The sequence below is a fragment of the Ptychodera flava genome, chromosome 12, assembly GCF_041260155.1.
Source record: "Ptychodera flava strain L36383 chromosome 12, AS_Pfla_20210202, whole genome shotgun sequence".
Classification (NCBI taxonomy): domain Eukaryota; kingdom Metazoa; phylum Hemichordata; class Enteropneusta; family Ptychoderidae; genus Ptychodera; species Ptychodera flava.
The window spans coordinates 16,589,462-16,606,229 of record NC_091939.1 but is presented as its reverse complement, the minus strand read 5'-3'; the positions used below and the strand labels follow the sequence as shown (position 1 = coordinate 16,606,229).

Sequence of the window (16,768 nt, the reverse complement as noted above, 5' to 3'; positions counted from 1 at the left end):
GCTGCTAATTTTGTCATCAAAGAATGTTCTTGTTAGACAGCAGACGGCTTTTTTGTTATTCCAAAGATAACTGAGAAATGACATGATATTTTAATGCAAACAAACAACAGAGATGTAGCTCATGGGCCTAAATAGCTAGCTTTCTATGCCATGGCTTAGTTGCCTGTAAAACATTGGTTTACAAATCATGACGGCAGGCAGGTCCAGTTTTGCACAAAAATTGATAGTTCGCTGTGTGTACAGAAGGCCCAGTGGCAACACATATGTACAACTGATTTTGCAATATCAATAGAGGGCGCTAGTCAACACTCATAAGAAAGGTTATGTTGTACTACATGTACAAGTCACTCACATGATGTTTGTAGATATTGTAAGTTTCTTTCTCCATCTGTAACCCAGCTCTGAAATCTCCTTTACATGACTGTACTCTGGCAACCAAGTGATAACTGAAAAAAAGGAAGTAGAAGAAAGAACAAATAATGAATGTAAAGTAGATGATTTAAAATACTGCAATACATCTGTGACATTGGCTGCAGATGATGTCATTGTTACTGCAGCTTGTGATCAGATTCTTCGACATGTGGTTTTTATAGTTTCAATCAAAACATCTAATCAGTGTAAGATCATTTTCTGAATGTCTCATCAAAGTTTTTTACTTCTGCACATCCATGACGGAACTCTGACAAGACATTGTGCAGAATCAAGCCTATTATTCCTGCTTGACAGAAAATAAAACTCTTTCTTTATTCATCCTCACACCCTCACTTTTTCTCCTTGATTGTCTTCCTTTTTTAACCCTTTCACCACCATGGTTTGTCCCAAATCCATTGTTTTCTATGGTAAAGTTGGACTTGTATACAGGGAACTGGGGGTGAAAGGGTTAATTAGGGCTGTTTTTGGTTTGTTACTAAATATAGCCGCAAGCCTGAGACACTGAACACCGCTGTTTGACATATTTTGTAGGTTGGCTGTGTTGTTCTTAATAGAGCTTGTTGTCCGAGTCATTACTATTTCTTTCCTAGTTTTCAATGTAAAAGTTGCCTATGAAGTTATTTTCATCATTCTTACATGTGCAATTTCCAAAGATTTAATCAATATTTGCAGACAAATATCTTTTTGTACATATTAATCAAAGAACGATGATGTTAGTTGTGAACTAGCCTGCTTCTTATGTTGCCCCTCTCTCTCTCTCTCTCTCTCTCTCTCTCTCTCTCTCTCTCTCTCTCTCGTATTGGTAATCATTTTAAGGCAATGTAAGGGAATTACAGTTATTTTCTGTACCCATATGAGCAGAATCTGTGAATTCTGTTCACCTATCATCATCACCACTTACCTCAGAGCTGTTTTCATACTCTTCGGCCCGTGGAACTTGATGTTATTATCTAATGCCTTCTGCAAGAATTTGAGTGACAATTCATACTCCTCGACACCCTGCAGTACCAACCCAATGTTACTCTGAAACAGAAGGCATAATTGCATATCAAGCTTTCCACACTGAAACTTATCCAGCCAGTTACACATTAACACAGAAATGCATGCTGGTACTCAACTGTAAATCACAGTAATAAGTATGCTATGCTATCTCCTCCATCTGTTGCAATTCTCTGCTTCAGTTTTGCTGAATTTAAAAAAAAAATTTTTTCTGGTAATATGCCTCTGAAAATTAGGGTAGGTAGGTCAGAGGAAATTTTTTTATTTTTATTTTTGTTGGTTGACTTAAAAAATATGGTAAAATTTAGGGAATTTACTCAAAATTTTTTGAAAATGCAAAAAAAAGGTCAGGCTCGGTGAGTTTTTCTAGTGTAGATCAGGTTTAATACCAGAAATACACATATTTTGTAATTTGGCCTCAGCCCTTCCAAAACTTCATTGGTATCAATTCTAAAGTATTGTTTTCTGAGCCAAAGTTGAACCTTTATGGACAGAAATGGATGTGAACAGAGTGCTTGGTTAGGATGTACCATGTCATCAAAAGTCACCGACAAAGTAATTGATAGTAATTCACCACTGGTGGCGCCAAACAACCAAAACACTACTATTAGACATTGAATGCCACAATACATTATCGGCAGCACTGGTCCAGTATGAACTGAGTTGATTGGCATGGAATATTAATTATACGAGAAGCATTAATTACCATAATTACCACAAATTTCACTTTCTCAATGTATTGAGAAAACCTTGAAAAGTGAAAATTTTACTCTGTGTACTTACATCAATGAGGGCTACTTCAGGATGGTTCTCTCCATGCAGCAGTAAGGCAAGGTACCTTGCTCTGTAGAGTAATTTCAATGCAGTAGCTATCTGCTGCCCTGCTGTACAGTACAGAGCCAAGTGTAGCTGTTGATAAATGATACAGCATTTGTGAGCAGGTTGTCATATATACCAGATTTTTCAAAAATGAACATAATGCCAAATTATTTCTATCTCATTCTGGGAACAAAATTATGGCACAGACGCACAAACAGGTATACAGACCCTGAGCAACGGACTAGTAACCTTGGCTACTTCAAGCCAGGTACTAAACACTCCTGAAGAACAGAGTAAATTTTCTGCACATAACCCTTCTTGGAATTGCCAAAAAATAAATATACAAGCATCTATCATTTGCTATTTGAAGAAATTTCATAATACAAATGCTTGTAATGAATGGCCACACTACAGGGTTACTGTGCACTACATGGTTGACGTGCCTACATCTTTTACTGTTTATACACTCACATATTCTGTAATTGTGTTAGGATGGTCCACTCCGAGACAGCGCTCACTCATTATGACTGCCTTCTGTTGCATCTCCATTGCCTGAAAATGCAATAATGTCACAAGAATTATATGACCAGAATAGTAATGGGAACATAGTACATTAGATGGCTAATACGGCAGTTTGAAGAAATTACAAGGGGCAAAACTTGAAAAAGATTGTCACAGTAAGAAGAAATTAACTGATGGCATTTGCTATGTGTATATATTCTTCCTCTGGTTTACAAAATTTGTCTTATCCAGTTCAGGCTAAAATAATCTAAAGGACTTGTGGTGTTCTGCAGACATGTAGTATGCCAAAAGAGATCGCGTGATGGTGGTACAATCAAACCCACATGTACAAACGCTTATAGAAATACATACGAATCTGTGAGTATTTGTGCATGTGATTTGGTGTGTACTTTCGTCCACTTGAATTCCAGGCTTAACCTATAGTACAACTCAATTGGAAATGTCTAAAGGTGGGTTGCATGTATGTTGCAAGCCCCTCTACACCAGTATCTATAAACTTATGCATCTAGCATGTGCTGTGGAACATTTTTTATTTTCTAGAGGGAAATCCTTTTTGCTAAACAAACAGCTGAAATTAAGTCTGAAACAACAGTGATCAGGAAATGGTATGCCATCCAACCATTTTACATCTATCATGTAAACTCACCTCATTCAGTTCACCCATGATGTAATGAAGTCTTGCAAGTGATCGAAGACACGCAGCAAATTCTGGGTGCATTGGTCCGTAGACATTACTGAACAAATTCAGAGACTCGTTGATAAGTTCAAAGCCTTCCTTCACATAGCCTACGAGGGAAACAAATTAAGAACAGCATTTTTCAGATGCAGGCACAAAAAGATGTAGTGAAAAGTTTTTATTAACGCATGAAGAATTCATTACATGACCTGTTTCAAATTCTGCAGAGGGAACTTCATCATACCACTGGGTAAACAACAACGAACAAAATGACAAAAAAAGCGATCAAATCTGTAGTTTTTTCAGTCTGTGAAAATCTTTTAAGATCAGTTTGTCCACTACACAAACATATTTAAAGAATAATTTTAAATACTACAATGTACTAAAGCCCCCAGTTAGCACAACATGACATATTAATACTGCAGAGTCTGAATACGGTGATTTAGGATTTAGCCACAGAACGAACTTGTGGTTTAATTTTTTCCTGGAAGAAACAAACCTTGTTGTACTTTAGCCTGACCGCTCTGGAAGAAACTGTATGCATCGCTGGCGATTGGATTCACGTGTTTCACCACAGGGAACATGTTCATGATGTCATCCTCGTTGAACGCTACCTTGTGTTTTGAGTCAAGGTTGTATTCACGCAGGACGATCTGAACGCCAACTTTGAGGCAGAACTCTCGAAGGAGACTGATTTTCTGGATGTGGTGATGTTCCACGGCAGAGTCAACACTTTCACTGTGAAATGAATGGTAGAAAAAGATAAAAAGGAAGTCAAACTATGTCCAAGAAAGGGGATCTTTTACTGGTGGGTATATGTATCAATGTTACAGTGGAGGCCCATGATCACAGTATTTCTGTGGTTATGCTACTTATTGCTGGCGCAAATAAACTTGGAACACCGAAGTCCCTATATACTTAGGGAAACCGCTGGCGATTTCCCTATATCGCCAAGTGATTAGCCAAAGCGGTATCGCTAGTGAGTTAGATCATCTTACACTTTGTTTATCGAAAACACTGCGGGGTGCCCATGCTGTGTCTCGTAGACAAAACGCCTTAGCAGAGGCCGTTCATTTTGCGTGAACGATGGTACAATAAAGAATTGACGTTTTGAGTAAAGTTACGTTGGTAAATTTCAATGACCAGGGAACCTACATCTGATTTTAGTCATATTGGTCCGAAATCAACTCGCCCGTTGTTTGAGTTTACACGTTCGTTCGTACCGCGTTCCCCCCTGTCGATTTAGTCTGTAAATATTAATTATGGATGGTATAATCGAGACTGTCTATGATTTTAAGAGTTAGAACAAAAATATTCGATAGATTGACTAACACAACCAAAATTTTAAGCATTTTTCTTCAACTTTAAAAATAAGTCATCGCCTGGACATCGCCGTTTTCGTTGAAAATGCTCCATTATAGTCAAATATGAACGCTCAGGTTTACCTTGGCCGTGTACTGCCTGAGAGATGGCTACTTCTTTAGCTATTTTTTCAGTTTCGGTAAAGATATCGCCAACTATTCCTTTCAGTGCACAGTGCACGTCTGTTTACGTTTGCAGGAAAAATATATCGTTGGCTCGCCCAACAAATTGAATTCCGGCGAGTTGGTATCGGGAATCTGGGTGGTTTGAAAAGGTACCCGTTTTGAAGCAAAATGTAGGTTATCAACATCATTGATGATATGCCTTTTTTCTCACCGTGTGTCTCATTTCTCTGTAATTTTTTGGTGATGGCGATTTGAAAATAGTAATTTCTTGCCCGCTGATCGTGGCGATTTGATGTAGCTCTCAGAATTCGAAGTACGAAACGTCAACGCCACTGGCTAGGCTGCGGGCCATGCCGCGGGAGATCAGAAAACACATTTTCAAACTTTGGGTCAAACCAAGTTTACGTTCTCGATCGGATAACGTTGAGGTCAAAAAAACAAATTTTGCCATAGCGATTAAAATCTGCAGCATTTCAGCGTTCTTTCCAATTGATGATATGATTGAAACCTTTTTATTTAGCCTGTCCTTTTTCATCGTACGTTTCTTGAGAATATTAGTATGTACCCACTTCAAGCGGATACCCCTATGAATAATGATATCATCTGTATGACGCACGCAAATAAATGTGATTGAACTATGACTTTCTTGTGTCATGTCAAGGCCGAGACTCCGACACGGTTTACGTCGCCTTTGCCTCTGAGGAGAGGTTTTCAGAAACAAAGCCGAGAAAAGGTCTAGCTTTATCTACGGTTTACTTTATTCTTCAAAATCACGAAAGCCGTCGATGGCGACCGTAGAGGTTATGGCCGACAGTTGGATGCTTGTAACACCCGCCACGCCACATGCGCCACGCCGTGGGCCAGCAACAAGTCGGACCATCCACGCTCGCGCTTTATTTCAACTTGATAATCAGCTGATACATTGAAATTCTCCGAAACCGAAACCTTGCCAGTATTAGTTCTCACAGAATTTCGCTAGACATGTCAGATAAAAAAACGTCAGAGCCAGGAAGTTTTACCTAGCAATTCGCATCGGTGCACGGCCGATAACATACCGGTAACGTACCGGTACCATTGGTTATTTTCACAACCGTCTATTCCTCACTTAGTGCATCTACATTGATCTACTTTACACCGGTCGACAAACCATAGATCCTCGAGAAACGAGGGTCTATGGACAAACCGGTTTCTTCGAAACGAAATTAGAAATTTAGCGACTTTGAATTTCACTCAAGGAAACACTGTCGCTTTGAATGGAAATTGTCGAAGTACATGTTCGAGATATTACATCGCTCGATGGGTGTATTAAAAACGTGAATAGGCCTAAAGGTCCATGTACAACATAAAAGAAAGAGACGCACATTTTAAACCTCAACGTAAGCTGATCACTTTATAAAAATGAAAGTTAAAAATACAGATTTAACCACAATGCCGGGCGTAATTTACAATTTTTGTGAGATAGTGGAAATGACGGCATTTATGATGACACGCCTGCACAACGAAACGAAGCCAAACGATAGCGAACTCCATGACAACACCTACCGTTTCTCACCTGCACTCTTTCTTCATTTTGAGGGAAAGTCTGTCAAAACGGTTGCTTCAACAGGTTCCCTGCTCATCAAAATTTACCCAAGTAACTTTACTCAAAACGTCAATCCTTTCTTGTACCATCGTTCACGCAATTTGAACGGCCTCTGCTATGGCTTTTTGTCTATGAAACACAGTATGGGCACCCCGCAGTGATTTCGATAAACAAACTGTAAGATGATCTAACTCACTAGCGATACTGCTTTGGCTAATCACTTGGCGATATAGGGATATCGCCAGCGGTTTTCCTATGTATATAGGGACTTCGGTGTTCCAAGTTTATTTGCGCCAGCAGTAAATGATGCAATGCACACTGCATATTGCCAATACAAAATTCTCTTTACATTTAAAGAGCTACCTGAAGAGATATCTTTTCTTCAGAAGAAATTTCTTTTCCTTTGAATATCATAAAACTAATTTTGGAAACAGTTGTGAACAATCATCTCATGTCATGTTTTGTCCACAGTGAGGACTTTTAAAGTTTACATTTCCAGCATGATATAAATTTTCAGGGAGTAACTGGTACACAAGAAGCATGCAGTTTCATTAAGGTAGTTCGCACCTCGAAAATGAAAGACTTAAACTTTTGCTCAAAGTTTTCTAAAGAAATATTTAAACCATTCTCTTTCAAATTCAAGAATGAAAATTGGGAGTCACGATGCAAATTTTGGTACTAAAGAAACAAAATTACCCAAAATTTACTGATACGGTATTTGAAATTCAAAATGGCTGCTGTATCTGTGTTAACTCTATGGAAAAAAATAAAATTTTTGCTTTCCGAAAAACTAAGATGGTGAAAAGTTTTCTTATACCAAGAGTTTTAAAATGAGCCCCAACAACTGGTAGATCAAAACAGAATTTAAAAAGTTAGATTGTTCCTGAAGCCCATTCTACCTTAAATATGACTCTCAAATTGTGGCCCACTTAATTTCTATCATGTTTTTTTCTGAAACGAAGGCCAAGACTTACCAGTCAATATCAAACATGTAGTATTCCTTGGCTTCAGCCTTGATGTTGGTCCACATCTCAGCAGGGGTCAACGTAGACCATGCTGTGCTGTCTGTAAAACACATCAGGATTTTGGTTTGATTATGGGAAAGTTCGGAATTATTAACATTACGGACCAGTGTAACTTCCATCCTTATTTTATAGTTCACAAAAAGTTTGAACGGATTGTGGTCATTAGAAGACTGAGTAACAAATGGGATTGTAATGCAACTGACAAATTCTACAAATGACCGTATTCAGTACAGTACCCTGTTCTTCATGCTTTCTCAGGCTATGATGCATGTGCATAGAAGATGTGAACAAAAGTAATTTCACTGCAAATCCACAGTAACACAGTATAAAGCTCACATTTCATCACAGAACGAAAGTGATGCATGAATTGATTTTTACACTGAGCGCTGGATTCTAAAATGAACACAAAAACTTACCATGTCCTAATGCTGATATGTATCGTGACCTCTTTTTGTTCTTTTTCTTCTTACTGTGAGCGTTCACAAGCTGCAAATAAAGACAAAGAACATGACAGAGACAAACAGACACTCTGCATATGAATCGTCAAGGATATCACGCTCAATTTGCACAGATTCGATGGTTTAGCTGATGACAGTATTGCACAAATGACGGTAATCATGATAGTACTATCAGGGTCATAAAAGTATAACAGCATTCCAATCTATTTCTTCAGTAGTTTTTTAAGTAGTCAGTATGGTATGGGCACTACTGTATCTCAAGAATTTAAACTTTCTCTGCCTGCTATCCTTGCGATGAATCTGAATATTCAACTTTCCAAGGTTCATGATATTACTGTGTAACGCAGAGACATATGAATGTGTATTTGTTTTCAAAGCATTCATTCATTCAATGCAGAGATAAACCAGTTGCTCAGAAAGTATATGAAGAACTTACTCATCGTAACTACAGATTGAATATACCAACACGGTCAATTTACAAACACATCTTTCCAGATCCTAAAGTCAGTACTTATTGGGTCAAAAGTCCAAGGTCAGCAAGCTTACCCTTTCGTCTGCTATCTGTGGCTGTGGTGAGGGCACTGAACCAAGGTAGCAGTTGAGGAAGTGACTGAGGGATGCTGAGAGATTGACGGGACTGACTCCTTGTAGGTAGGACACAAACAGATGCTTGACTGATCTACTGATGATCTCTGATACTGTTAGTTTCTGAAAATGGAAATATATATATGTACTATAATCCTAACAGAACCCAATGCATATGGTAAGTAGGAACACAAATATATATATGTACTATAATCCTAACAGAACCCAATGCATATGGTAAGTAGGAACACAAATATATATATGTACTATAATCCTAACAGAACCCAATGCATATGGTAAGTAGGAACACAAATATATATATGTACTATAATCCTAACAGAACCCAATGCATATGGTAAGTAGGAACACAAATATATATATGTACTATAATCCTAACAGAATCCAATGCATACGGTAAGTAGGAACACAGTATAAATGTAACTCAGAAAGAACAGGTATGAAATCAGAAATTTAAATATTAAACCCACAATCCCTGTTTCTAAGTACACAGGTCACAAATCCACCATTGAGAGCAATGAGATTGGACTGAACCATTGTGCTGAAGGGGTTGGCCCTTCAAACTGTTCAGTTGGCAATGTGCACATATCATAGGTTACCATTGAAGAGTAAGAGTTCAAAATGTTAACTTATGAAGGTTGTGACATTTATGTATGTGGTCAATACTATTTGCAAGAATTTTTGATTTTTGTTTTAATTGCTCAATTTACATGAAGGGAAAATAGGTCATCAGGTACAGCATTCTTGGTATGAAAAAAACAATCTTGAGAAGACAAAGCTTTCCCAAAACCGGGCATTACATTGTAGAACACTAAGCAGCTCAGTGGTATCTGCAATTCTAGGTTACAGACTACTTTTACTACTAACAGTAGCTGTCTACATGATGTACAGGGTGTTTTCCACTTACATAGAGGTAGCTCAATGTTGGTGCCTTGGCTGCTAGCTCTGCAACTTTTCCCAGATAGCGAATGTTTATTCCCCTGGTGATTGAGAGCACAGACAACGTCAAAGAAACAGCAGTGATTCATATATCAATATTGTATATATCAAGACAGGAAAGGTACGGAAAGCATGGGTCATTGTATATCGGGGCATAAATAGTATGACATGAAAAATCAAGTTGCATTCCATGTTTTCACAGCCCTTCAACACTTACATGTGTCACTTTGGACTGTAATTTTGCTAACTTGGCAGAAAAACTTCAAAAGTAAGAATTGGCCTAAGTCTTGTGCCTTCAGAATTCGGTTATTGGAAAATCTGTCAAATACTGAGCTGGAGTCTATAGCATAAACCTATGATACTATACATGCTACTGTACTATGCTGAGTATGGACTGGTGAAGTGCAATTAGCTATAATTCTAGATTTGACTTCAAAAAGGCACCTGGTACTGTTGGCAATATATCTTCTCTGCCCTGCTAAACTAAATACTTCTATGACGCTTGAATCATATGATGGCTTCCACATCACTTGAGTTTTGACCAGTGGCATTTGTGTCTTTAAACTTACTTCTCTCTAGAAACAAAGTTAGCAGCACTCACCTCTGATGCATAATTTCCGACAAGGACAGGCCATCAATGGGTGCAATATTATGTTCATGGCAATCCTTCACCTGAAACATAAATAACAGACTGTGTCAGGATATCTGTCCAAAGATTAACCTGTTCCAAATTCCCTGTTATCAGGCCCACAATCCCCATTGAAAACAATGATAACGATGAGTTTGGGCCAGCCATGGCTCAAGATGGCAACATAAAGGCACGGATGAATTCAAAATATGAGTCCCCTTCCAGACTTTGTTCAGCGAGGACTAACAGTACTTAGCTTAATGACACAGTACCACAACATTAAGTGAGGGATTTTGTTTTTGACTTGCAAAATGCGGGGACTTACCAGTAATGGAATTTGGTGAGTTATAAGGAAATGTGCAGCGTCCTTGATAACCTGTTTTTGTCTTCTGAAGTAATCATTCTGTGAAAGGATGGGAAAAGTTGATAGTCTTTTGGTTTACCTTCTTGGTGCGTGAATAGTGACAAGTGTGTGCAGGAGACAGTATGGTATATTAGATGTGTAATATTTAACTTTATGTGAAATTTAACAAATTCAGATCACATCTATGAAAAGATATTACAGTCCAATCAGAATTAGAATATAAAGATGTACTTGACATGATATCTTAATAGTCATGATGATACCTTTCTTAATTTTGATTTACATTTTGAACTTTGAACTAAATTGTAATTTGTGCCTACATCATTGAATTCATATCTGTTCCACCACTGTCATATATTTGGTCACTGGTGTGAAATATCTAATACATTTTTCGGGATCTGTGTGTTGACTTTGACGAATAAGCAGATGCGGATCAATAGTTAAATACACACACACAACAAGACATTGAGACAAGTAGGTTGTGAAAAAGTGGACACAACAAAAAGAAGACTTTTGAAAGGGTCTTAGTGACAGCACAACTAAAGGTTACTTGTGAGTGTTTGAAGTGCAGGTAGATTGTTTTGTATATCAAAGTGTTCAGAAGCTGCGGTTCTCACAGAGTTTACATAACTACCACAACAGTTTGATAAGTTCACCACATAGGTTTAGACCCCTATGTGGGTCTAGCCCCCTATGGGTTTAGACCCCCACATGGGTTTAGACCCCAACGTGGGTTCAGACCCCCACATGGGTTTAGACCCAAGCATGGGGTTTAGACTCCCAGATGGATTTAGACCCCCTCATTGGTTTAGACCCCCATATGGGTTTAGACTCCCATGTGGGTTCAGACCCCAACATGGGTTCAGACCCCCACATGGGTTTAGATCCAATGCGCCCTGGAAAGGCCAATCACCTCTGGTTCCACATGCTTGACGCCTGGAGAGAACACATCGGGGTTAAAACGAACGTCAAATTCTGTGTCACTCAAAGAGCCAGTGACAGCAGCAGCTTTCTGTACAATCTCTTGATGGTTCTGATCATCTGTCAAGAAGAATGATTTCATGAAAAATCATTACTCACACTATGACAAGGCATTTCAAAGTTTGGTTAATCTGGCCTAAGGTTGGTGACTGTTAGGTAGAATGTGCCTCGGGAACAGATATTCGGACGCTTAAATTTTTAGAGTTCTTTTCTGATCTCCTTGTGAGGGCTCATTTTGAAGCTCTTAGAGTATGGAAAACTATTCAACCATGTTAGTTTTTTTATATCGAAAATTGTATTTTTACCCACCGAGTTAACACAGGGATGGTGGCCATTTTGAATTTCAAATATTGATACATGTCAGGTAATTTGTTTTTCTAGTACTAAAATTTGCATGGTGACCCTTTTATTTATTGTTCATATAGTAAGAGAATGGTTCAAAGTACCATTATTAATAAGGAAAGATTGAGAAGCCGTTTAGTCTTTCACTCTCAAGGCACATACTACCTTAACATCTGTACTCTAGAATTGTTCTGATGTGTTGTTCTGTTTGTCATCACATCTAGTTTGTAAGAAATCTGAGACTCCACTTCCTGGGAATATTGACTTCTTTGTGTCATGAGGAAGTGCCTTGAATTGGTCAACTCATCCACAACATATATTGCAGTATGAAAGTAAAAGAAAGCATGTCTGTACTTACAACAGCCTTGACACTGTCAAAGAAAAGCTAAGTCAACACAACAGTGTTACTGATGAAATGATCACAAATGCATTGTACGTCCTGTGTACTTGTGACATGTGAAAGGATTCTGAATGTGTCGTATATATATATGAACATCTTTCATAAACTTTGCTAATCTCCTGGTGTACAATGAGTTTAAGCTATTGATTGATATGACTGCCTAGAACATTTGTTGGTTTGAGGCAAATTTACAAAATAACTTTCATCAATGAACATAATATCAACCTGTCAGTTCTCTGCCCACTACCAAATAGCGCCGTTTGCTGTTACAGGTTTGTTACTAAATATAGCTGCATGATTGTGACATCGGACACTGCTGCTCGAAATGCAGACAAATTTTATCACTGTTGCATGCATGACTGTTTTTGCAGCTTGTACTCTGAGTCGTGAATATGCCTTTTAGTATTCATTGTTACACTAGTAGTCGCCACTAAGTAAGATGTATTTTCATCATTCTTGCATGTAGCATAATTTAAAAATGTTGACAAATATTTATCTTTGCATATTAATGAACAGCCCTATTGGAATGTATATGATCTTCAGAGCTTAATACTCCATTAATTAGACGTAGAAAGAATTTGTGAACAGAAATAGGAGAGAGAACGAAACTAAAAAGGTTGCATTACATTATGTGCAAACACACTGTGTTATGATGTAGTCAAAAAGCATTATCGCTGGTCAAAGGTGACGTTAAGGGGGTGTTTCTACTGGTAGCTGGTTCTTATAAACATCACTGTTGCTTGGGGGTAGATAAGGATTTTTTAATTGCGGTAAAATATGGATACATATTTCATAAACACTAACTGCAAAGGCTGTTATTGCTGGTAGGTAAGGACAAACCTCTGTTGGCATGGAAACAATAAATATGCAAAACTGGGATTCAGAAGCAAACAAATGATCTTGCATCTATAAATACAATGAATAAAGAGAAAGAAGATAAAACTTACATGTATCCATGGAATCTGCCAATACTTTGACTGCCTTCTCAACTTCCGGACTCACTTCCGTCTTCTCTTTCTCTGATGAAATTTCATCCACAATTCCGTTCACTGGTTTTACATCCCCATTAACAGTCTTTTCCTTGTCAGCGTCTTTGACATTGTCCTCCTTAGAAACCTCTTCATTGTTCTCCTCATGAGATTCTTTAGTCCTTTCTGCCGAATCGGCAGAATTTTCAACATTATCGTTTTCTGTCCTTTCGTCTGTTTCTTTATGAACAGATTCATTGTCTAATTTTCCATCTGTGGAATTTATTTTTATATTAGCTTCTGTTTCCTCATCATCCTCATCGATGGGAATATCCTGTATTTCCAACAATTCCGTTTCAGTGTCCGTTTTGTTATCTTTCTTCTGTTGCTGTTTGCCCATCAGTAAATACGCTGCATGTCGGACAAACATCACATACCTCTGTCTGCAGGTAAACGTAAATTTGAATAATACTAAGTGAGTTTTGTAAAAATGTTTTGGGTGCTGTTATTTCTCTGAGAAATATCAAAACACATCTGGGATAGGTTCTTCCACTTTGTTTGCCAGTTCATCCCCAATTCCACGCAAACAGGTCCACAATCACAATTGATAACAGTAGGTTTATCCCAAACCATGGTGGTAAGAGGGTTGAAGTAATCATTTGTTCCCTATTTAATTATTACGGTGGCATACAGACATTCTGATGGAGACAACGTGACATGATGTTACAAAAGGCTATGATGCTTGGTTAAAACATGAAGGACAGTATACATATTACTTTTAAAATCCTAAGGGGTAAATTACAGAAAACTTTTGAAATTTGATGAGAAGTATCATTGATATGAAAAACACTGAAAAAAGATAACATTTGATTAAATTTGTTTTGTACATACAAGAATCTTTTCCTCACACATAGAGCAATTTTTTTAAGTTATGAAAAGTAGTACTGAACTTACTCTACAAATGCCTCAATGAGTTCCTGCCTCAGAGTACTCAGTTTGTGTCTGTGGTTTTTGGGATATCCCATCTCCTTGGCCTCTTTACTTAGTTCTTCTCCTTCAACTGACAGAAAAAATGGAATTAATACAGTAAACACAGCACTGAAAAGAGTTCTTGATCACAATATTCGAAAATGGCCAGATACTTTTCATTGGCATGCTGAAGCATGTGTTGACAAAATGACAAAATGCTGGTGAATTTCATTATCCCGTCAATCAGTAGAACTTTATAATGAAAAGTTATGATAGTAAAATGGAGGGGTTTTTTTTCATAAACTAATCTATCTATAAGTTACAGGGTTTTTGTCTGAGAATCAACAAGTTTGAACTAATATAGGATTGTGCATGAATAATTTCAAACATAAATTTTGACTTTAGAATATATATTTCTTCTATACTGGAGAATTTCTGACTTGTACATGTTTGTTGCCATATGTTATATTCATTGAGCTGGACCTCGCTCTAACAACACAATACCCACCATGTCACTAAATTTCAATCATGTGACTGTCACATGACATCAGCTTAACCCTTTGCACCCTGACCCCCTGGTACTCTATGACGTTATCGGAAATTTCTGTCCGAGCCGGGTTCAAAGGGTTAACAGGCACACTTACTTGGAAGGTAGTGAAGATCTGGCGGGAACGTCCTGAGCAAATCAAGTATGTAATGTCTCTTGTCATTGCCCTTGATACCCTTGCATTCAATGGATGAGTAGAGTTCAACTTCCTCATTCTTTTCATTCAGAACCTTGTGTGGAAGGATTTTCAACTGCTGGGCAGACTTCTGCAGCTGTTATTGCAATATCAAAGAGAGGAAATGCCTGGTCAGTTTCTGGCTTTAAAGGTTTACAATCACCTGTAATCTAAATATGCCCATATATGGTTAAAGGGGCTTTCCTTGGTATTCAAAATGCCCTTGTGAGGGCGCTGTTTTTAAAAAGCGACCATCCGCTTAAAATCTGTGATTGGTTAGATTTTCTCTTTCCATAGTAACTGTGGCAAAATTGGAACAGGTGACAGTATACCTTTAACCCTTTCACCCCCATCTCCCAGTGCAGAGGTCCAATCTTGCTATGGAAAACAAAGGGATTGGACCAAACCGGTGAATCACCAGATAATACTGATTCAGTTTAAAGGGGACAGTGTAAATTCCTTGCACCAGCTCCTCCCATATTTCTTTACTGTTATATTGTCTTCGTCATGTACATTAAATATATAGTTTCTGTCAAATCTCCTTTTTGTAAAAAATGATGTTCGTTTTATCATAACATCTCATAATTTGTTAATTGCTTTATCACATGACTTTCAACTACCTCCTATAAAACCAAAACACACAAAGTCAGAGTGCCATGGTTAAGGAAGAGTTTGTTTGCACCAACAATTGTTTACTTACCAGTTCAACAAATTTTTCATCAGTAGCAACCGTCTTTCCAAAATCAATGGAGCCATAGATAACGGATTCTTCTTGTTCTCTCTCCAGAATTCCCGGAATGATTGACTGGGCGGTCACTCGGTAACCACGGTAATCAATGACTACGGTGCCCAGTGTGTAAAGCCCTTCAATGTCAATGTTGTTGTAGGCCTTGACACCCTGGAGATCACAACTCTGGTATGGACAGAAGACAAAGACAGAAATATTGTACAAGTCTTATTACATGTTGGCAAATACAGTCAAATATTACTGGTAGCCCATGTTTCATTGAAAAGACTGCATATAATTCTGACAATTATATGAATTGCAAAATTTGCCTGATTTCTTTTGATTTTAGAGTCTTGGTATCTGTAGCATAAAATATATGTATGCTGATCACAAATAAATCATCAAAAAGTTTACATGTGCAGATCCAGGTTTATGATTGAAAACATTGGGATGCTACAAATCCTTGTTGTTGATGTAACTCAATGGGTGAAACCCAAAATTCCAATGGACAATTATGTAAACGAAACTTGTGCAAAAATGCAAAAAGACACATGTATTCCTGTGCATGTATTTACCCACGTGTATTACATGACTGTTTCAGTGTTCCTTTTCCACAGAAGACTGTGTGTGATATTTACCTCGGAGTAGGCTGACTTCAGGACATGTTTGTAGCAGTGACAACATGCCCAATGAGATAAGTTTTGGGGCTGCGCTGTAACTTTCTAATTAGCACTACAAATGAGTGAAGTATGGTTAGATTTCCTGATTGAGAACAGTGGACTCTGGAGCTCATGGGGTCTTTGCTTGGCACCATATGTGAGAAGCGTAAAGGTTTTCAATTTTACCCGACAGAGACTACATGACTTACTGGTGCAACAAAGGCAGCATGGTCGCCGCCATAGTCCTTGTAATGATCACGGACATCAAAACCCAGACTGAAGAAAATATTATTCCATATATACATCTGCATCCTGAAACGGCAAAAATTGGGTTACGAGAGTTACATGAAAGAAAATTTATGAAAAACTCCTGATGAAATAAACAGGTCAACTTTGACTATTAATAACAAAATCCCATAAACTGAAGTGGTGATGCCCAACATAAGGCCCCCAAAAAATAAACTAT

General features: G+C 38.0%; 1 protein-coding gene across 1 annotated transcript in view; it reads right to left on the bottom strand.

Moving 5' to 3' along the window:
- The window catches only part of LOC139145201 (clustered mitochondria protein homolog), a 58,390-nt gene that overhangs the window by 9,056 nt on the left and 32,566 nt on the right, over window positions 1–16,768 (bottom strand). The window contains exons 10-27 of the mRNA XM_070716199.1: window positions 16,512–16,614; window positions 15,617–15,829; window positions 14,839–15,013; window positions 14,180–14,285; window positions 13,205–13,668; window positions 11,448–11,575; window positions 10,496–10,573; window positions 10,144–10,214; window positions 9,511–9,583; window positions 8,547–8,708; window positions 7,959–8,028; window positions 7,492–7,582; window positions 3,948–4,186; window positions 3,419–3,558; window positions 2,722–2,802; window positions 2,215–2,340; window positions 1,334–1,455; window positions 353–446 (exon numbers count right to left, since the gene is read on the bottom strand). Of these exons, the coding sequence (XP_070572300.1) occupies window positions 353–446; window positions 1,334–1,455; window positions 2,215–2,340; window positions 2,722–2,802; window positions 3,419–3,558; window positions 3,948–4,186; window positions 7,492–7,582; window positions 7,959–8,028; window positions 8,547–8,708; window positions 9,511–9,583; window positions 10,144–10,214; window positions 10,496–10,573; window positions 11,448–11,575; window positions 13,205–13,668; window positions 14,180–14,285; window positions 14,839–15,013; window positions 15,617–15,829; window positions 16,512–16,614 (2,536 nt within the window). The remainder of the gene's footprint in view (window positions 1–352; window positions 447–1,333; window positions 1,456–2,214; window positions 2,341–2,721; window positions 2,803–3,418; window positions 3,559–3,947; window positions 4,187–7,491; window positions 7,583–7,958; window positions 8,029–8,546; window positions 8,709–9,510; window positions 9,584–10,143; window positions 10,215–10,495; window positions 10,574–11,447; window positions 11,576–13,204; window positions 13,669–14,179; window positions 14,286–14,838; window positions 15,014–15,616; window positions 15,830–16,511; window positions 16,615–16,768) is intronic.